The sequence below is a fragment of the Oryx dammah genome, unplaced genomic scaffold (assembly GCF_014754425.2).
Source record: "Oryx dammah isolate SB20612 unplaced genomic scaffold, SCBI_Odam_1.1 HiC_scaffold_9, whole genome shotgun sequence".
Lineage (NCBI taxonomy): Eukaryota > Metazoa > Chordata > Mammalia > Artiodactyla > Bovidae > Oryx > Oryx dammah.
Genome location: NW_024070193.1, coordinates 14,857,345 through 14,879,126, shown reverse-complemented (window position 1 = coordinate 14,879,126; position 21,782 = coordinate 14,857,345). Strand labels below are relative to the sequence as shown.

General features: G+C 52.8%; 1 protein-coding gene and 1 long non-coding RNA gene across 4 annotated transcripts; one reads left to right on the top strand and one right to left on the bottom strand.

The window, feature by feature from the left end:
- The first annotated feature begins 1,741 nt into the window (after positions 1–1,741).
- On the top strand, positions 1,742–20,779 carry WNT5A (Wnt family member 5A). The gene is made up of 5 exons (XM_040246392.1): positions 1,742–3,038; positions 8,912–9,045; positions 10,322–10,572; positions 14,750–15,042; positions 18,418–20,779. The coding sequence occupies exons 1-5, from the start codon at positions 3,033–3,035 to the stop codon at positions 18,874–18,876; spliced, it is 1,143 nt and encodes a 380-aa protein (XP_040102326.1). The 5' UTR covers positions 1,742–3,032; the 3' UTR covers positions 18,877–20,779.
- On the bottom strand, positions 12,165–18,166 carry LOC120867941. 3 transcript variants are annotated; one of them, XR_005722084.1, is made up of 4 exons: positions 17,977–18,166; positions 14,133–14,265; positions 12,761–12,883; positions 12,165–12,479 (listed from the first exon to the last, which is right to left on the bottom strand). It is a non-coding gene; the product is annotated as an uncharacterized LOC120867941 (long non-coding RNA). The 3 variants fall into 3 exon arrangements; XR_005722083.1 differs by having other exon boundaries at positions 12,761–12,886; positions 17,977–18,160; XR_005722082.1 differs by lacking the exon at positions 17,977–18,166 and having other exon boundaries at positions 12,761–12,886; positions 14,133–14,400.
- Positions 20,780–21,782: the final 1,003 nt, after the last annotated feature.

The window sequence follows — 21,782 nt, the reverse complement described above, 5'->3', positions numbered from 1 at the left end:
AGAGATTTGTGGTGAGGAAGCTGGTGTTTCTGGACTGATGGTATGTGGGGGGCAAATTCTGCCAGTACGATCTTGTAAACATTGGCCTCCAGCACTTGGGTGACAAGCCCCACCAGGGGAACTATGTTCTTAGTCAGCTTACTTCTGGCCACTTGTCAGAGCCTCCGTGAGTGAACTGGGTCTGTGGGGCATCGCTGGGGCACCTGCTTGGGATGAGAGTGTGCTCTCCACGGCCCGGATAAGCCAGGTTGCAACCTGGGCCAAGGAACTAGAGAGGGAACTGCGGGGGCGGGGGAGGGGGCGGGAAGGGGGGCTGCCTGTCCAGCGGAGACCCCTCTTTGTTTAGACCCTCCCTCCCATGGGCAGATCTAAGGCTAGATTATACATTGGAAAATAGCCCCCCAAGTGGTCAAGGCCTAGAGAAGGTCTAGCGGAAAGCGGATTCAGGTGAATGGGCTGTGTCCCAAGGGGATCGAAGATAAACATGTATTGGCCCTTAGGTCTGCGCGCACCCCTGATGAAATGAAGCGAGCTTCACACTGCCCTTTTGATGCGCCCAGCAGGTCAGGGCCTTGGAGGGGTGCAGTCAGCTAGGACAAGTCAGGGTCAGGAAGGGACTTGGGAAGCACCTGCGGCGATGCCCTGGGGTAGTCCGCCAGAGATGGGAGTGGGGAATGGAAAGAATAAACAGCTACCATCCCAAGAACCCGCCTTAAGGTCAAGTACATGCTGGAGTTACTGCAGAAATGTTGTGTGTGTGTGTGTGTGTGTGTGTGGTGTGTGGTGTGTGTATGTGGGGTGTGGGTGTCCCTTCCACCTTCGGTTGGGGATGGCGAGAGCTGAGAAGAGTAACTGTGTTCCAGTGAGGCATGGTTTAACCTGGGTGGTGCCCTTGGCATACTGGGTGTAGGCAACAATCTGGCAACCCCGCCCAAGCAGGACCCCCAAACCACAGGTGTCTGGAAGTGCCTGGAAGTCGCAGCGGAACCCGATTTTGCCAAACTCTGCAGGCTTCTCACCTGAGAATGGGAACCAGTCAAGATCCAACCGGCAGGACCACGGGTCGCTTCTAGTTGCACTGGGTCACAGCCAGATGCTCAAATCTGCTACACTGGGGGCAGGACTTGAGCACTTACCCTCTTTTCCAGCCCGGGGGCTTGGGGACCCTCCCCCAGGGATAAGAATGGGGAGGTGGTCCTCCTAGAGGTTCTGTGGCATGGCGGCAGCCCGGGTGCAGCCCGGTGCAAGCAGCCTTGGACAGGCGAGCCAAGGGGTCCAAGCTGAAGTTGGGGTTCACCTTCCAGCGGGTAGGCGGCTTGGAAGGAGAGCAGAGCGCCAGGCGGCTGTCAGGCTGCGGCTAAGGAATGGACCTCTCTCTTTCATCAGATGCCTGGGGGATGGGAAGCCAAGAGGAGGGGGCTCCTGCTGGGAGTGTATCCCGACGCCCCCCTGCACCCCAGCTTGTGGTACGGCTTTAAAATCCTGCGGAGTTTGTCATAGGTCGGCCTTACCACGCATGCGCAAAGGCAAAGTTAGTTTTTTTTCCCTCCCATCCACCCCCCCCCCCCTCCACACACACACACACCCGCCCCTTCTTTCCAGCCGCCTTTGGTTCTCCAACTTAATTTTTTTTTTTTTCTCTGAGAACACCAGGGGAAAGAGGAGTCCGGAGAGAGGGAGGGAGAGGAGGAGGCAGTTGGCCAGGAGGGCCGGGGGGTGGGGGGGGGGACGCGGTCCCTGCGGTCGGTCAGTCTGTCTGCGGGGCTCAGGATCTCGTGGAAGTTTGCTGCAAGCTCCCAGGCGCCGCCTCCGCCACCCGGAGTCCGGTTCCGTGCAGCCTCTGCCGAGTGAGCTCCTCCGCCGCTGCCGGAACCCGACCGCCCGCCGCCCGCTGCCCGCTCTCCCGCCCCTCCGGCCCCGGCGCCAAACGAGGAGGTGGGCAGCCACGCCGGCCATGGACCGCCGGAGCTGAAGAGCCTCTGCGAAGCCCCTGGCCCTCGCGCCTCTTCGCCCTTTTCCCTGGAAAGGCGGGGGAAGAGAGGGGGACTAACCAGAAGAGAGAAAGAAGAGGGTAGGGAGGGGGAACCGGTGTCTCCCCCGGGGGCAGTCGCGCATCGACCCCGAACCCACCAGAGGCAAAACTTTCAGGGACGACTTTTACCAGTTTGCTCCCACCTTTTTGCCAAATCCTAAAAATGAAAGGACAAAACTTGGCGCTGACTCTGGCAGCTCGGATGACGACTGGAGCGTTTTCAGCGGCATCTCCAGGAGAAAAACCCGTGCGCGTCTGATTGTTCTGTGGCCCCTAAGCTGCAGTGCGCGTGTGTGTCGGGGGTGTGTTTGGGTGTGTGTCTGTGTGTGTACACAGACGTCCACACACTCACTTGCAGCCGCGGGATCAGCGCCTGGAAGCAGACGTTTCGGCCACAGACTCAGACTCATAGAGGAGGAGCTGGCGATCGGGAGGCGTGAGCCGCCGAAAGTGCAGGATCCTGGTGTGAATGAACCGGAGGCACCTGGGCGCAGGGATCACCTCCCCCACACCCCGCCCCGGGCCAGAGTCGAGTGGTGGGGCATTTTTTTTTCACCCTCTTGTGAAGAATTTTTTTTTTTATTATTTGTTGTAAAGTCTTTTGCACAATCACGCCCACATTTGGGGTTGGAAAGCCCTAATTACCGCCGTCGCTGATGGACGTTGGAGAGGGAGCGCCTCGCCGAGGAACAGTCGCCTGCGCGCCCTCGCCGGACCCGCGGCTCCCTTGTTGCGCGCCGGCCGGGCCCTGCTCCTGCTGCCGGCAGGCGGACTTCGGCGCCCCCTCGGTTCCCGCGCGCATCCCAGCGCTACTCTGGCTCAGGCACCCAGACTCGAACGCTAGTGACGGCTTAGGCTCCAGTCCCCAGAGCCTGCCGGACGAGCCCTGGAGGAAGCCGCAGCTCTCCGCAGGATCGTCTCCTCAGGCTTAACGAGGACGCTCCGCTCCAATTCTTCAGCTCTGGTGGCGACTTCCTCTCCGCGCCCCCTCCCCCTCGCAATGAAGGTAGGTGTTCTGTGTGCCGCCGAGGCTCGTCACTTCTTTTTCTCTTTACATTGTTTTCTTTTGGAAGTTAACTGACCCCCCCCCAACCTCTCCCTAACCCCCCTCCATTTCTCCTACCTCTGGAGACACTAGAACCCCCGGCGTAGCTGGCAGAGACCCCTACCCTTTCGCCCTCCCCCCATCCCCGTGCACTACCTCGGTCTCCCAGGAGACAGACCTCTTCTTGGCCCACCAAAAGTTCTGCAAACTCTTTTAGACTTTGGAGAAAAAGTGGGGTAGAGATAGCGCAGAAAAACTGAGAGGTCCGCAGACGACTTTCCTTTTGCCCTGAGAAACTCGTGTAGCTTACTATGTATATTTCAGTAACAGGATAATGATTCAATTCAACAAATATTTACCAAGCGCCCACTGGCGCAGACCCCGAGAGGGTGGGTGGCCGGGGCTCAGAAAGGGGAAGGGGACTCCTTGGTTGAGAGACTGTGAAGCCAGACCAGGAGCCGACTATTCCTTAGCCTCGTACCCCCGCCCTCTGCTGCCAGAGGCCAGGTTGCCGGCTCAACGCAGCCGGGGAACCCAAGCGCAGCAGGCCCTGTGCCTTTAAGAGTGCCTGGCAGGGGGCCAGCTCGCACCCTGGCGCAGGGATGGGGTCCTGTTATTAGCATTATTAGCCGCCACTGGGTAAGCTCCGCACTTTGCAGCGGTGATGGGGGTAGGGAGGGCTGGCGGTGGTTGCTCTAATTTGGTCCACTGGGAGAGCGCACCCCGGCCCCCCGCGCGGAATCCTCCTTGTCCTTTAGAAACATTTGGGCCTCCGGGTTGGGAGAGCGGGCGGGGGGCAGTTTGTGAACTCTTGTTTGTTTTAATTGTCAGTTGTATGTTAAAGCCGAGTCACACACTCCGAGGGTCACCGAGAGTTCACTTTTACGAAAAGTTAACATTTCCTGCAGTATAACTAGCTATTTTCCAAACAGTTTTTCCTCTCTGTCCTCCAAGCTTCGATCCTTATTTTCATTTTTCTTGAGTCTCCTCTTTTAAGTTTTCTAGAAAATAACTTTGGGATTGGAATTCAGATGTTTCCTAAAGCACCCCCCAAAAAAGTTTATAAAAAACCCACAACTTGGAAACCCCGTGGCCTGTTTTACTCTCCAATCGCAGTCTGGCATGGGGGCCCCTTCTCGTCTCCCGTCTTTCTTTAGATGGACAGCTCGCTGTTTGGAAGTCACTTGGAGTCAGTGGTGGGATCACACCTCCTCACCCACTGCCCTCCTGCCAACGTTCAAGGCTACTCCGGCCAGATGCAGAGATTTTGCTTCTAGACAAACTCTGTGGGGAGCCGAGGGTGTGCAGGCAGTGGACATTGTGTGTCCAAGTGTGTGGATCTGTGCCCTGCATGTTGTGGAGAGTGAAGGGCCAGTTGTTCTCGGGTCTTGCACATATTGAATCCTCAGCCAGGACCGGTGCCACAAAGGAAGACCCTTCCTCCCCAGGAGGCTCGGTCACAGTCCCTTGCGTTTCCCTCCGCTCAACCGAGCGCTCTGGTGCACAAGGGGTTAGCACCGTCTGTCGGAGTTCTGCTAGTCCTCTGCCTTTTTCTTTCTCGCTGTGCGGTGCCGGCTGCCCCCTGTTGGCTGCCTTCAGGTAGGACATCTTGGAGCCTGTGTCTTGGCTGGGCAGGCAGCTTGCTCGCCTCTTTCTCCCACCTCTGGCTTTACAAGAACATCCCTTCGGATCTCCAGGTCCCACTCTCCCAGGAAGGCCCCTCGGAGGCCCCCAGAGGACATGCTGCGCTGCGTTGCGCGGCTGCGTTAGTAAGGGGCCAAGTGTCCGACCCAGCGAATGGGGCTCGGGCGAGTTGGAAGAAGGGTTGGTAACCTCCCGAGCACATTAAGAAGCAGGAGGGTCCCCCTAGGAACTCTCGGGTCTGGTCTAGATGCCCTCACTGGTTCACCCTGTAGCCGAGGACCAGCGCTTCTTTTTCGCTCTTGGCCTCAGTTTCTTGTCTATTAAAAAGTAGAGTTGAAACCACCTCTGAAAAATGGGTGTTGAAGCGTTCTGTAATTTCCCTTCTCTTTCCTTCCGCTGACAAACAGTTCTTTGGGACAGAGTTGAGAGGCTGTGCCTAGAGATCTAGGGAAGGTAGAAGTGATGTTTCCCTCTATTCCCCGGTCCCCCCAGGTGCGTGTGTGTGAGAGAGAGTTGCCTTGCAGTCTGGAGATCTTGTCTGAGGATGGATGAGGTGAGGCCGGCAAGAGAACGATACTTGGCCACTGTCCTTCGCTCGGAGACTCCCTGGTACCCGACTTGGTGTCCCTGCTGAGTCAGGGCAGTCAGAAGCCGCACACCTTCCTTGCACTGATTTGGGCTCAAGGAACTCCCGCCTCCACCTCCTCTCTTGGTTCCCCCACCCCTTCCGACCCTCAGTGCTGTGGATACATCCGGGTGGCTAGGGGCAGCTCCGGCTCTCTTGCTCCAGGCTAGAGGCCTGGGGGAGCACGGGCTCCTCCTGGGCTCCCCCAAAATGGACCTCCTTTCAGCCCACCATCCCCTCCTGCTTCTCCTCGCGTTCCCCAACTTTGTGGCTCCCCCTGAATTTTTCTCCTGCGGTTTTCTCCATCTCTCTCTCCTTGCTTTCGGGAGAGACTGAAGTGGGGAAAACAAAATTTATCTCTCACTAAGAGCTGGGATTCTTAAGAGTTTCCTGTGCTTTTCGCCACCGCGAGCCCAGGTCAATCTAATTTATTCTCCCAGTTTCTCCATCATTTCCGCTTCCAGAGACTAGGGCCTGGGGGCTGGGGCTGGACGTGAAGTGGAAGGGGGTGCCCAGACCGAGTGAGGTGGCGCCAGTGGCTGAGGGGCGAGAATTTTCTCCCTGCCTCGAGGGAATTTCTTTTTAGGCGCTTCTGGCCTCCGACTTGGGCGTGCTTTCCCAGGCTTTCTGCCGCCCCCCAAAGTCCTCTAGTTTAGAGGATTCTCGGCCCGCACACCAGTTGATAAAGAAGGGGTAGGGACACTTTTAATCCAGCGGGGAAGAGTTTGGAGGACAGACAATATAAGCCGACTCTACGTGGATCTGTTCTGGGGCTGGAAACAAGGGCGCGCAAACGCCCTACCCCCACCTCACCCCTCCCTTGCGCTTGAACCTCTCAAATGCCCGCAGCCCTCCTCTCTGACGAGCACTAGAAACAGATTCCAAGTATCCTTACAAAGTCCATTTTCTCGGACCCTGAAATTGTTCAAAAATTTTAGCCTGGTCTTTCTTCGGTGAATTCAGCTTCTGCCCAGAACTTTTACCCTGCGTGTTACGGTCTCCGGAGAGGTCTTATTTTGTCCTCTTTTTGGATCAGTTCTCTTGGTAAACAGGCAGGGACGTTTACCCTACAGTTCGATGTATCAGTGAGTTGGCTGTGGGTTCCTTCAGTCTTTAAAACTTGTGGGGCCTTTTCTGGGTTGCACCGGGGATTGGAGCGGGAAGAGGGCCAAGCTGTTTCCGGGCAAGCGCGCGGGTTAAGTGGAGACGCGACTCGCGGGGCTCTCCCGGCAGATTCCCTTCGGGATACCTCCGGCCTACTCCCAGCCCCGGGCTTAGAGACCCGTGTCGCGGAAGCCAACTGCCCCGCTCCCATTTTGGCCCCAGTTCTGTGAACGAGTGGCTTCTCCCCGAGGTTGTCGGGCCGAGAGTGGGATCGGTTTGTGTGGCTTCTCTTCTAACAAAGAGATCCGCAGTAATCCGCGGAATCTGTTATCAATTTCTGCGCTGCCCGCGCCCCGCCCCGAGTGCCCCGCCCGTCGGAAAGCTGGAAAAGTGTGCGCGTCCCGCAGCGCGGTCTCTGCCTCCGCCTGGGAAGCACGTCGGAGAGCGTGTGTGTCTGTGCACGAGTGAGTGTGTGAATGTGCCAGAGTGTGAGTGTGTATGAGTGTGTGCACGCGCGCGGCCTTGGCCCCCGATGGAGAGAGTTGACTTCGCAGCTTGGGCCGCGCGAGAAGGCAGCCCTCGCGAGCTACCCCCTCCCCTAGAGGAAACTTGACACTTCGGGCGGGGGTGGGGAGGAAGACCGAGCCTTCTCTCTCCTGGGCTGGGGAAACCCCAGGCTTCTCTTCTGCGGCATGCGCCCCCCAGCTTTGCGACGTTTTAGGGATGAGTGGACCTCGGGCGCGGAGCCCTGGGTGGCGGGCACTGAGGACCGCATAAGCATTTCCTCTAAAGAAGCCCCGAGGAATCCGGGCCAAAAGGGAGGCTAGCAAGGGAAAGCTGAGGCGCGCTCCTCAGCCCCTTCGCGTCTCCACCGCTGCCTCGGTCCCCCCAGTCTTTTCTGGTGCCGGTTCCAGCCCAGGCCCTTCTGCAGCCTGGAGGAGGTTCACGTTTCCTTTTCCGAGGAAAGGGCTCCCTTGGCAGCCGAGGGTGGCGCAGCGCAGCAGGGTTACTCTTATCAGAGATGTAAAAGGGGATTTTGGAAAGCCGTTCCTCCCACCCGCCGCCGTCTCGCTCCGCCGCCGCCTACAGGTGGAGAAGTCACCAGTGGGGAGGACGGCGGCGGAAACCTCCAAGGCCGTCCCCTGCCCCCGAAATTCTTGACGACGGGAACCTTCGCTGCCGAGGCCCTCTGCGCCCTGGAATCCAGGGGCTCGGCCGAGGCGCGGGAGCCAGCGCATCTCTGGCCCAGCCGGGGGCTCCTTCGCACCGGCCACTGGCCCGGGCCTCGCCCTGCGCTCTCATCTTGCGGGACTGACCCAACCGCGTCCGAATTGGGCTGGAGGGTTGGGTAGCGGAGTCTCAAGACCACGCTCAAGGTGCCCCGATGGCGAGATGATGAACTCCAGACCAGGACCAAAGGAAACTGGAGTCCCCTCGGCTTCCTTTCCCCTTTCTCCGTGGCAGCTGCTAGAAGTGGGGACTGGAGGGACCGGTAGTGGGAGTGAGAAAATCAGATTTTGGGGGAGTGCTGTGGGGAGGGCCGGGAAGGGAGCCCCTCTCTTCGGACAGCTCGACCGGGGTTGGGGGGGCTGTATCCCTCCTCTGGGATACACTCCAAGGCGGAGGCCGAAGGCAGGGAGAGGGCACTGATTTCCGGTTTCCTGCGTTGGGAGAGCAGCTCGCCCATCCCCTTATGCCCCGTGTGCCCCCATCTCCTTCTCCCCACTCCAGTCTGGCCGAAGAGCGGTTTAAGGAAACCCAGGCTGCCTTGCCCGCTATGGAAGCGGCTAGCCCCGGAGCGGGCCGTAAACTGATTATGAAACTGATGATGTTAATTCAGAGCTGCATTTCCCAGCTGGGCACTCCCGTGCGCGCCGCTCCCGGGGGCCTCGCCCCCCACCCCTTGCCCTTCCCTCCCGCGTGCTGCCCCCACCCCCCACCCCCGCGCCGGCCACCCCGCCTCCTCCGCAGCCGCCGGCGGCGCGCTTCACTCGCCTTCGCGCTCCTCTCGCCCATGGAATTAATTCCGGCTCCACTTGTTGCTCGGCCCAGGTCGGGGAGAGGACGAGGGTGGCAGCGGGTCCCCGAGTGAATTCCCGAGGAGGGACTCAGCACAGCGCGAAACTAGAGGGGAGCGAGGGGGTGCAGGACGCGAGCAAGCAGGAAGGAGGCAGCGCCTGGCACCGGGGCTTTGACTCAACAGCATTGAGACATGTTTGTAATCGCTGGCGTGCCCCGCGCGCAGGATCCCAGCGAAATCAGATTTCCTGGTGAGGTTGCGTGGGTGGATTAATTTGGAAAAAGAAACTGCCTATATCTTGCCATCAAAAAACTCACGGAGGAGAAGCGCAGTCAATCAACAGTAAACTTGAGAGATCCCGGATGCTTCCGTTGTTTAAACTTGTATGCTTGAAAATTATCTGAGAGGCAATAAACATCTGCTCCTTTCTTCCCTCTCCAGAAGTCGATTGGAATATTAAGCCCAGGAGTTGCTTGGGGGACGGCTGGAAGGGCAATGTCTTCCAAGTTCTTCCTAATGGCTTTGGCCATATTTCTCTCCTTCGCCCAGGTTGTAATAGAAGCTAATTCTTGGTGGTAAGTTTATCCTATATGCATATTCTTTTACTTTAAGATTCGTTTGTATTGTATAATGAATGCTGCAATATTCTCAGTCGTGAATTTGGGTGCATTTATGTAATGCACACACACATATATATATTTTATATATATATATTTATATATGTATATATATATATATAAACATAAAATGTATCTTTAAATCAAATTTTTCTTTAAATTTTGTGAATTAAAATTTTTGCTAATTTTTAACACTGTGAAGCTTATCTTTAGCTCCATAGGGAATAGAAGCTATAAATTTAACTTTTGTGTTTTTTTTGAGGTTCAGATTATGCTTGTAGTACATCATGTAATTAAGGGAAACCAGAATTCAGTTCTCTAATAATTGTAAGCCCATCTATAAAATGTGCTTTTTGCTACCTCTAGGTAGTAAAAGTGAGCTCCAACACTTATTTTCTGTCACTTGACGTTACTAATTTTCAGGGTCTGAGGTAGGCAGAGTTACTAGGAAGATAGCTAAACTCCAAGTGGGGAAGTACTGGGGGCTTGAAATTTAATCAAAAGAGGTTATCTTGAGTAGTTCAGTGTCCCTAAATGCGGGTTTCTTGCTGGTAGGGGCCTAGAGGGTAGACTGCATTATATCTAGAGGATTATTTTTGACTGCGTTCTTTTTTTTTTTTTTTTTACTGTAAATGAACAGTGTTTTTCTGTCAAACATGACTTCTGTTCCCCAGATACTCTGTCTTGGGTCCCTCACAGTCACATAAGGAGCCCTTTTAAAACGTCCAGAACAGGGTGAATTTTCTTCCGTCTGTATACTTGTCCTCCTGTTCGTCCATCAGTCAAAAGGAACTGCTATCTCCTACCCGTGTCGAATTGTGTCTGCTTTCGGTATTCATACATTTTCAAGCAGATCGGTCCAATTTGTGGGGCAAAGTGAGTCATTTTCTCTCGTCAGACGCCCATCCCCTCCCCCCCGAGTGCCTTTTACCCCATTTCTGGTGTGGAATATCAGAAATTTTGGTTCAGGTATATGGCAGAAAGGGGCAAGGAGGGGAGTGAGAACTCTAGCTGAGAAGCCAGATGGCGGGATAGGGGCTATACAATGCCTCCGTTTTCTGAGTGGAGTTTAAACAGAGGAGTTCTATGAAGCCCGTCTCATACTTTGTCATGAGGACAAGCAGGAGAGAAAAAGCATCTGTGTGCTTAGACTTCTGTATTGCTGACATGTTTTCAGGGGGCCCACCTTGAGAGTTCACGTAAATCTTGAATGCACATCTCCCCCCCTTTTTAGGTCGCTAGGTATGAATAACCCTGTTCAGATGTCAGAAGTATATATCATAGGAGCGCAGCCTCTCTGCAGCCAACTGGCAGGACTTTCCCAAGGACAGAAGAAACTCTGCCACTTGTATCAGGACCACATGCAGTACATTGGAGAGGGCGCCAAGACGGGCATCAAGGAGTGCCAGTATCAGTTCCGACACCGGCGGTGGAACTGCAGCACCGTGGATAACACCTCTGTCTTCGGCAGGGTCATGCAGATCGGTAGGAAACCGTTTCAGATATTGTTAACTACATAGAAACTCTTATCCTAGGAAATGTCTCTAGTGTTAGAGACTTAGAGCTTCATCTGGTGGGACTCTTCCAGCAGGGTGGCGGCCTGGGACTTCTGCATTATGGCTGTGTTGGTGCCTGTCCTCTAGATGTCTAATGATAAGTTTTGGACTTCTTGAATTAGATCAGGAGGGGGTGGGCATCAACTACACCTTCATTTTTCTGATCACTTAATTTTCCTAAAAAGCATTTTGTGTAAAATAGTACCAGAACACTTATTTTGGTTTCACTAAAGTAGATGGGGAAAGCTGAGTCATTTCTGTCCTTAAACTTCAAAACTCTTAACTGTTAGAAGTTTCCTAACCTAAGCCACAATTCAGATGGCCCAGGCATCAAACTGAAAATTGCCATCTTGCAGAATGCTGGATGAGCTGGATGTAAGTAAGGTTTTAATTTTCCTAATACAGATATTTCCTAAAGCTATCTATCGAGATATATGTTAGATACTTTACTTTTAGTCCCAGGAAGAATTTTAATTAGAAGTGATCCAATTTACATTTGTGTTGGCCATTGATATAAGAACACCTGCTTCAAAGGGCATCCTGGAAACTTAAAAGTGTTCAATATATCTTTCACAGTCCAGTTCTTTATTTTTAAATGTGTTGTTGAACTTGTTATTCTATTCAGGGAGAAGGTGGCACTAAAACTGGGCTAAAGGCAAAGAATTTGGAAAATCAGTCTGCCTCTGGTTTGGTTGAATAGCGTAGGCTACAGTCTGACAGATGTGGTCCTGTGTGTGTTTGCTAGTGAATATTTTTGGTCTCTTTACTTTTATGCAAACAAGCCCATATAATTAATATGACTGCAGTGACTCCTAAAATAAGAAGCAATTTATCAAAGCAATTAACTATTTATACTGACTGAAGATAAAAAGTTGGCTTAATGTCCGTCACGGACGGATAAAATGCTTTTTAAAAAAACCCTGAAAAGTGCATTCATTGAGAACAAAAAAGAGTTGTCAGTGGATGTTTGAGCCAAGTGGCTTCATAAACTAAAATAATACAGGACTGGAAGCCGTTCCTCTAATTGAATGGGAGACCGGTCTGCAGCCTCAGCCTACAGAGCCTCCTAGGGCTTTCCTGTTAATGATTAAAATGTGCTAATGCATATTCTGGGCCCTGAATCTAGGAATTAAGCCTCAGGATCACAGGAGTTTTCCCCAAGTATGGGCTGCCTTATGTGGTTAACTTGGGGGTGTAGTGAAGATGTAATTCTCCTGCATTTTGATGATATTGTGAGTGATCCAATAACATCTTTGTCAGCTATATCACAGTAACCTCTCAGCTTTCTCTTCACCTTTGCCTTATGTGTTCCCTCTATCTGCCTTCCTCTCAAACTTTGGGAGTTTTCCCCACGTGTATGAGTTAGTGAAAAGCATATACCTATGATGGTAACAAGGAAGGAAAACAGCAACTGGAACTGGTTTTCTGTATAGTCACTGGGACACAGCTTTGATTTAAGATCCTCTTTGTATGTAGCCTGTTTGGGGCCAAAATGTTCAGAATAAGCTATCATTTGCTAAGTGGATTTGAGCTCTGCTGAAGATTTATTTAAAATGTGGTCCAAGATTCAAAGAGCCTGCTTCCTCAGGGAACAAGCAGAACCCCCGGTACAAAGGCCTGTGTTTAATTGTCTCCTGTAGACTCTCTGGTCCTTAGCTGTGTGGCACCGTCTTGGTTGATGGGAAGTAGGCAGGAGTGGAAGCTCGTGATGGCCCCAGAGGAGGGAGCCCTCCTGGATCCTACCATCCCCGAGGCCCCCTCGCCAAAGGGTCCTCAGGTGTCCGAGCTCTCAGAGCAGACAGCTGCTGCAGGGTGGCTCATGGTGGAACACAGGGCCTTAGAGAGACAGAGATGAAAAATCAATCGATTTTTATGGAAGAGGAACATGAACCCCACCCCAGCGGTGGAAAAGTTACTTCATTTTCACTTTTCTACTTTAAGGTTTGTTAGATGAGAATGAGCTAAGGGAAAATTTGAAACACCTTTGATGCGAAGTGTGTGGGTGCCCACTCCAGAGTATGGAGGTCACCAGGGGCGTGGAAGCTGGCTCTCCTCCCTGAGAGGCCCTGTGATGGGGCCAGTGTCTGAGCCTCAGGCTGCCACCCCCAAGCGCTCACCTACTTTCTCGAGAGGCCAGTCCGGGCGCTGTACGCAGTCGCCTCTTCATTATGAAAACGTCCTCATTTTTCATCATGCTAGTCTTTCCTTCCAGCTTTTGTCTGCGGCTTGTCTTTGTTTGCCTGCTGTGAAAAGATGTGTAAGAAAGGCACCGTCTTGCCAGAGGGTGAGGACAGGAGAGGCTGATCTCTCAGGGAGGAGCTGTCACCGGATGCAATGGTGCTTCTAGGAGGACTGGGTCCCCATGCTGCAGCCAGAGAGCACTTCTCATGCTGACGTTTTCCCTGCAGTGACCAGCTAGCTTAGAGATCGCTACCAGGTTTGATTTCTGGGACAGAAAAAGAACATGGTCAAGAATAGCACTGTCGTGCTTTGTATAAAATCCCTTTGATGCTCTCTGTATGCAGGACCGTGTTTTTTCTCTTCCTGTGTCTCCAGAGGATGGTTTCTCTCTCTTCCTCAAGCTACCTCTGTATTCTACGAGTCTCCCGTCCCCAGGGTTTTCTGTACTATCAGTGTTAATGCTCAGATCACTCCCTAGGATCTGTCTGCTCTCCTCATTTCTCACCACTCCCTTGATGTTCTCTGCCTTGCTAATTCAACTAGATAGATGGAACACCCCACAGGAACTTTCTGGATCCTCCTGCCAACCACCAGCACACTCCTCAAGTTATTCATTTTTTACAATGTGGGAGGGAAGGTTTGGTAAATCAGAGCCATCGCCATTTCTGAGAGGGGACTCACAGGTGGTCGCAGATTGAGGGGCAGAAGCTCAAAGGAAGGGCAGTCTGCAGGTTCCCCGAGTTGGCAGAGCCACCCGCCTGCAGGATGGTCCTTGAGTACTACGGTCAGCTGTTGCTGTGATTCCCTACCCCCACCAAAAAAAGCTCTTTAAGAGAAACTGATCCTGGTACAGGGATCCCAGTGTCAGAAGGGGCCTTTTCCCCCTGGGCATCTAGTTCAATACCCTTATTTTATAGTTGAGGAAAATGAGGCCTCCTCATCACCCTGTGCCCCTAGGCCCAGCTTCAGCTGGCCAGGTATTAACCCTTCTCCCTCGTAGTATAACACTTTCACTAAGTGACTTGTCCCATGTAGAAATGTCTCTAGGTACAAGTGGAAATTGGAAATTAAGATAGTCTATCCTCACCTCCATTTCTCTCCATACAAATCGGGCTCCTATAGAACTGTTTGACAGGAAGATATCCTTTACAAGTTTTAGGGAAGGAGAATCTTTCTCTTCTTTTCTCCTTAAGACTGTATTTTCCCCCTCTTTCTGTTGTTTTCCTGACACTTGGAGTCAGAGGCTGCTGCGGAGTCACAGAAGTGACATTAAAGAACGGCAGGCTGTTGAGAAAGTAAGACACTCACCTTCTTGAGAAGCATCAGGCCGGTCAGCTTGGGAACTGAGAAGAGGCGAGAATTTCATTTGTAACTCTCTAGGAACCGGTTGATAAATATCTTCTGGGGAAGTCAGGAGCCTTGTTCTGAGTCAGACTTGATGCTGCAGATGGAGGAAGGGGAAGCCAGGTTACTACCAGTGGGGCCACAGGAGCGGGAAGGGAGGGGTGGCTGCAGTGTTTGGCTTCCCTGGGGGCCTAGGGCTCTCAGTGGCTCTGAGCCTCTCTGCTCCTGTCCTGTAGGTCACTCAGAATGAAAATAGTAACCAATGTTTAAAATAAGTCTCAAGAAGTCTACCCCAATTGTGTGTTTTCTTCCCTTGGTGACTTCTTTCCTGGGCATTTGGGTTATTTTCAGAAGAGGTGATAGAACAATCCATCTCTGAGCATCCCGCCTTGGGCTCTGCCTGAAATGGCAGAGCAGAGGTGGGGTGTGTGGGTGTTAATACCCTCCTGGCTTGTTTCTGCGTGTTGGGGCGGAGGGCCTGGGGCCTGGGGCCTCCTAGTTCCCCCTCTAGGAGCCGGGTAGGTGTTCGCCGTCCGGGGCTGCAGAGTCAGGGGCGCCCGCTGACCGGTCCTCGCCCGCAGGCAGCCGCGAGACGGCCTTCACGTACGCGGTGAGCGCCGCGGGGGTGGTCAACGCCATGAGCCGCGCCTGCCGCGAGGGCGAGCTGTCCACCTGCGGCTGCAGCCGCGCCGCGCGCCCCAAGGACCTGCCGCGGGACTGGCTGTGGGGCGGCTGCGGTGACAACATCGACTACGGCTACCGCTTCGCCAAGGAGTTCGTGGACGCCCGCGAGCGGGAGCGCATCCACGCCAAGGGCTCCTACGAGAGCGCACGCATCCTGATGAACCTGCACAACAACGAGGCCGGCCGCCGGGTGAGCGTCCCGTCCCGCCGCCGATCTGGGCGGGGCCGGTGCTCCTGTCTCTCCCTGTGTTTCTGCGACTCTCTTCCTGTCTCCGCCTCCCTTCCTAGCTTTTCCGGTCTATTTCCCCCCTGCCTGCTCCTCTCTGTCCCTCCACTCCCCTCAGCCAGCTCCCCACAGGCCTCCCTGGAGAGGGGTGCACACCCCAGAAAGGCCTCCTGGAGCGGAAGCAGCCCGCCCGTGGCCAGCTCCAGCCAAGGGGCGCCTGCAGTGGCCTGAGAAAGATCTTTCTCCGCCTCTTTAATTAGTCCCCAGTGCAATTGGCCAGGCCAGAGCTAAACATGCTGCTTAGGTTCGCAGCCCTCCTCCCTGGAACAAGTTTGTGGCTGTGATTAAGTCGGGGAGAGGGAGTTATTTATTTCAGTAGGTGCCCAGTTGAGCAAGCCCTCGCCCAGCTCCCGGGTTACCTCCTCCCCTCTCTGTGCCCCTCCTTGTGTCCTCGGACAGCAGGCCTGATGGATTGAGGGTTTATAAAAAGAGCTTTTCTAGGAAAACTCTCCAACCAACGGGGTGGAAATTCGTAGGTCTGACGATCAGGCCTGGAAGGGAAGAGAGAGGACCTCGGAAGTGTCCAGAGAGAACGTCCTCCCAAGGCAGCCCACCTCCCCACCCATCCCCCGTTTCACTCTTTCCTTCCCCTGGTGGGGCTGTGAAAAGCTCCCTCACAATAGTTAAAAAGACCCTTTTTTTCCTGCGGTTAAACACATGGCACTTTATGGCTGCTTTAAAATGAAGGGGTGAAAACTTTTCCTAACTTTGGCAGCACTGAAAACCAGGACCATTATTTTTTTCAGAGAACCCAAGGTGGGTGCCAGGAACTTTCTGGTCAGAGATCTCACTCTTCTGTATTTTGGGGTGAGGAACAGGAATGGTAATCACAGAGTAACATCCAGGGGACAGGAAGGAACCTGAGAGCCCCCCAGCTGCACACCCTCACGTGAAAGATGGGAAACTGAGGCTGGAGAACCACTTCCAGGTGGGGGCAGAGAATTAGGGGATGGAGCTGTCAGCCCAGGCCCTTTTTTCCTTAAACTAAGGCGTTGCAGCTCAGGGGTAAATGGCTGCAGGTTTGGGGATTAAATAAATCTAGGTTAACACCCTGCTCTGTTTCTGAGCCTCCATTGCCCCATCTGCTCACCAGTTAGATGGACATTAACACTGTCACTTGGGGTTGCTGTAAGGACTCACTGGGGTCATACAATAGACTGAACTTTGTTATCAACACTTGGCCACCTCTGAGTTCTAATTAATAAGACTCAACTGAAGGGCTGAGTTCAGTGTCAACCAGTGGTAAGTGCTTGATAGATGATGACCGAGTCACTAGACCTAATGAAGCAGAGCACATGGGAAAGTGTGTGAACCCAGATCCCTCCAGGCGACCTGTTTCCTCTCAACTTTGATCTTGACTATGTGGGGGATCACAGAAGGACTCACCTCTGTGGAATCTTCCCTGTGATGCCTGAGGGGTCAGATGGTTGCTCCAGGGGAGTGTGGCCACTCCTCTCTGAGGCTCCCCCTTGCTGGGGTGCCTCTACCGGGGGTGGACTTTCCGCCCCTTGCAGCTGGCCCAGGCCTTGGAGTGGGCACGGCCACCCCACTGTCTTAGGAGCCTAGCACCTTGGTCCTGTTCTCTACCCAGCACACATCCCCTTAATCTGCATGCAGGGCGCCCTGCGTCTCAGACCACAAATGCCTCCAGGACAGAGGTATGGCTGACTCGGGCCCTACTGTGTCCCTCTCTGGTGCTTTCAGCCTTCTTTGGGGATTTCCTAGGTTTCTCTCATGGAGAGAAATCATAGGAGCTTAGCAACCAAGAAGAGCAGGTCAAGGGACTTCCAAGGGGAGACAGGTGGGGTCAGAGAGTGGGAAAAGCACATTCGATCTAATTTCATTTAACATGAGCATTTGTACATAGGTTTTTTGGAAATGTTATAGTTGGAGCAGTGAACTATGCTTGATCCTGGTGAATGAGGTTACAGAGAAGACGGTTTTCCTCCAGGATCGTAGGGGTGAGAAGAGGAAAGCTGGACACTGGGTCAGGAAATTGTATTAGACTCCTAGAAAGAGAATCTAGCTTCAGATTCTCCTCGAAGGGGAGTGAAGGTTAAACACGTTTGCAGAACCCTTTCCCACACTAGCCGCGGGCCTGAAACCCTTCATGTGGAGGGGGTTCACTTGAGCCCCTTTGAGGAAAGCCCCTTCTGAAGCCCTGGAGGGAGAGGGTGGCTGCTGCGGCAGGAGCTGCCTCTCGCGGCTCCGGCCTCCAGGTCCTGACAGGCCGCTGCCAGCAGTGCGCCGGCTCGGGAGGCTCACTGGCACAGCACTGGGCAGCTGGCACTGCAGATAGGCAGTGGCCACCCCTAGACCCGTGCTGCAGCACCAGGGGCCTGGCAGGGGCCCAGCACCATGCCCTCGTCAGACCAGCTTTACTGACTGCATCCTGCCCGCAAGTACCTCAAGCCAGCATCTCTTGGTTTCACCCTTGTAACACTGCCGTGAGGTTGGCACCGCCACAATTCCCTTTGCAGATGGGGAATGGAGGCCTGGAATGGTGATGCCCTTGCCTAAATTCAGGGGCAGGACAGAATCTGTGTCTGCCTGGGTCCAGGGTGCATGCGCTCAGCCTATGCAGAGCATAGGGGCTGTGCAGGAAGCAGGAGTGAAAGTACCTTGAGATCCAGGCCTGATCCCCGTCTATCTGGCCTGTGTGACCGTCTGGGCCGCTTACCTTCTCTGCGTCACTGGGCCCTCGTCCGGTCCCACCCAGGTTACAACCTTGCTGGGAGGATTTGGTGATATGAGAGTGGAGAGGCTGTTAGGACAGGGCTCGCCCCACGGCAGTAGGAACAGAAAAAGTGAGGAAAGATTTGAACCCTGACCACTTACCAGCTGGGTGCCCATGGCGTGAGCTTGGAGCACACCTGCCTGGCTTCCAGTCACGGCCCCTCCTTCCCAGGGCTGGGCTGGCAGCACGCCTCGCTGGGCCTCCCTTTTCTTCTCTGAGACGCAGGCGGTGGAGCTCTTCCCTCACAGGCCGCTGCTGAAGGAGGCCAGGTGGTCACCTGACGGCAGTCTCCTGCTTCCAAAAAAGAAGCCGAGGCAACAGTTTTGTTTCTTGTTCCCGTTCAAAACCAGGCAGTTTATGATGATGATGTGTGACAATGAGGGCCTAAGAACCGATTTGTTTTGCAGACTGATTTTTAAAGAAGGCCACAAAAGGCTCCAGGTCTGGAGGACAAGGGAGAGGTGGCCTGGACTGAGCTGGTGACCAGGGTCTGGGTTCCCAGGTGAGGGTGCCCCCCGCTGACTGTCCCCTTCTCCCCGCAGACGGTGTACAGCCTGGCCGACGTGGCCTGCAAGTGCCACGGGGTGTCAGGCTCGTGCAGCCTCAAGACGTGCTGGCTGCAGCTGGCCGACTTCCGCAAGGTGGGTGATGCCCTGAAGGAGAAGTACGACAGCGCGGCGGCCATGCGGCTCAACAGCCGGGGCAAGCTGGTGCAGGTCAACAGCCGCTTCAACTCGCCCACCACCCAGGACCTGGTCTACATCGACCCCAGCCCCGACTACTGCGTGCGCAACGAGAGCACCGGCTCGCTGGGCACGCAGGGCCGCCTGTGCAACAAGACGTCCGAGGGCATGGACGGCTGCGAGCTCATGTGCTGCGGCCGCGGCTACGACCAGTTCAAGACGGTGCAGACCGAGCGCTGCCACTGCAAGTTCCACTGGTGCTGCTACGTCAAGTGCAAGAAGTGCACGGAGGTCGTGGACCAGTTCGTCTGCAAGTAGCAGGCGCCCCGCCGCCTGCCCGCCGCCCGGCCCCGCTCCCAGGACCTGCTTATTTATAGAAAGTACAGTCATTCTGTTTGTTTTTTTTTTAAATGTTTTTTTTATCCCTAAGAATTGCAACCGGAACCATCTCCCCCTGCCCCCCCCCCCCCGATCCCATCTGAGAACTCTGTGGTTAATAATATTATAATTATTATTTGGCAATAAGGGGGTTGGGAACCAAGAAAATATTTATTTTGTGGATCTTTGAAAAGGTAAGACAAGACTTGTTTTGATGGTATAATGGATAGGGGGGATAAAACATGCCCTTGCTGAGATGTGTGCACATCTGGAGGTCAAGGAAACGTTCTCTTTGTCTCAGCTATTGCATGGGACAGGTAGCACCTCACTGCAAGGAGGTGGCCCGGAGCTATGCATGACTCAGCAGCGGTGAGCAAAAGGAGTTCTTCGGTCTGGGGAGCCGGAAGGTCTTGAGAAACAGACAAAACAATGAGAACCCCACCCCTCTCTTTCCCAGGGGCTGCCAGCCTGAAATGTTTCCAAAATATATTTAAAATTTAAGAACAAGAATCTTATATCCCTTCAAGAAAGAAGGTTTATCATATGTCTCACTGTCCTCCAGCATTCCATCTACAGCTGGTCCATTCTATTAGCTACTGAAACCTGGGGAGCAGGGAGAGAAGCCCTAGATATTAAAAAACAACTCCTTATATTGAGTCAGTTGGTTTAACATTCAAAGCTGTTGTGAGAATCAGGTTATCCACTTGGAAAAGGATCCGTGAGTGATTCTGGTACCAGACATTTTGTTTGGAGAAGGGCAGGGAGGTTGGCTTGGCAATAAAGGAAAATATACTGTAATTTTCTTAGGGATACTTGGTTAATAAATGATAATAATGAAAATACACATGAATTCCATTCACAGATCCTCAACCCGAACTTCAAGGTACTTGTGTGCAGTTCAGCCCTGCACCAGAGCAGAAAACTTAGCTGAGGGAAAAAAGTGACCTCCGCCCTCCCTCCTTGACCCCATGCCCCCTCCAATAACGTGCCTTGCTGCGCTGCCGCCGCGTTTCCAAGCGGAGCTCCGCTGGTCCCCTCTGATTGTAGGACAGGGAATGAAACCTTAGGAGCTCCTCTTGGAAAACAGCTCGCTACTTAAGGATTTTATTCCCCCTACAACTTTTATTTCGAGGAACAGTAGTTTTCTGTGTTTTCATGACATCACTTGGCGAATGGACGTCACGGAGGCGTGGCCCCATTTCTCCCTTCTGCTCCTGTGATCAGACTCTCCACTGACGCTTCCCGCTCCTCTGCAGGTGTCTCGAGAACTGTTCCCAGTGGACTTGAACAGTTGGTTCAGTGGTTCCTGATAGCTCAGTCTCTTGTACATAACATATATATATATACATATATAAATATAAATATAGTTATATCGGCGCAGCCAGTGATCTGGGTTCCAGTTTACTCTGGGGTTATTTCTTCGGTCTAGAGCCTTGTGGTCCTCCACTGCAATCCAAGTGGGATTTTCCCCGACGGTTTCTAAGCTGAACTTGGGCTGTGGCCCTGCTGCCATTACATGCTGAGCATCTGGAAGCAGCTGTGTTTCTGAGGAGTCTGGAAGGTCTTGGTCGTGGGCATGGTGGTTTGAAGATTCCTTTGTCTCCCCTGCTCCGTCCCCTGGTTGTCCAGCCTCGTTTTCTGCACCCTTTCTGGAGAGGGCATTACTTGTTCACTGCAGAGGTGGGGATGGAGAGGGCATACTGCCCGCATTTCTCTCTCCTCTGTTCACTTTGCAGGGTGGAACTTGGTGCCCTTTAGACCTGAGGGCACCTGTACCGAGTCCCTAGGGAATATCCAGCTCACAACATCTTCAGCTAGTTAAAACAAAAACAGCAAAAAACCAGGACACCTCTTTGCAAAGAGTACCATCACCTGTGTTCTCATCTCAGACTTGTGCTGTTTTAGAAGTTTGGGAAGACACGTGTTCTGCAGCCCTCACAGGCTCAGTGGCCCTCAGGTCAGCCCGGCCACCTGTGGCTCTTATTGCACAAGGATATTCGCTCCCCCTGCCCCCAGCTGCAGTGAATTGCAAGCAAAAGATCTTGAAAGTAAAAAGCACTAATTAGTTTAAAATGTCACTTTTTTGGTTTTTATTATACAAAAACCATGAAGTAATTTTTTTTATTTGCTAAACCAGATTTTTTGTTCCTTTCTAGTGATTCATGTTTATGAAGAGAGTTGAATTTAACAATCCTAGTTTTTAAAAGAAACTATTTAATGTAAAATATTCTACTTGTCATTCAGATATTATGTATATCTTCTATGGCCTTTATTCTGTACTTTTAATGTACATATGTCTGTCTTGTGTGATTTGTATATTTCACTGGTTCAAAAACAAACTTCGAAAGGCTTATGCCAAATGGAAGATAGAATATAAAATAAAATATTACTTGTATATTGGTAAGTGGTTTCAATTGTCCTTCAGATACTTCATGTGGAGAGTTTTTGAGAAAACATGAGGGATAGTTTAGGGGTGACTACATGTTAGAATAATAGAAGAGTGGAGAATTTTACCAAAACCAAACTATTTGGGAGCTTCAAAAGATTTCTATATGTAACAGAACAAAAGGGGAATTCTCTTTTCCTATATATGTTCCTCAAAAAAATCAAGCAGATGGCTTAAAGCTGGTTATGGGATTGCTCACATTCTTCGAGCATTATGCATGTAGCTTAATTGTTTTAGAGCGTGTTGGTGGTGTAGCATCTCCAAGAAGAACTGAAAAGGCACGTGCTTTTATCCTTGAAGAGAATTTTAGTGCAGAACCAGCGCATTTGGGTTCAGCACTGCAGCTAGTGCGCCATTCGACTTGAGCTTCTGTGGATGGAGTGTCTCTGTGCCCCTTGGG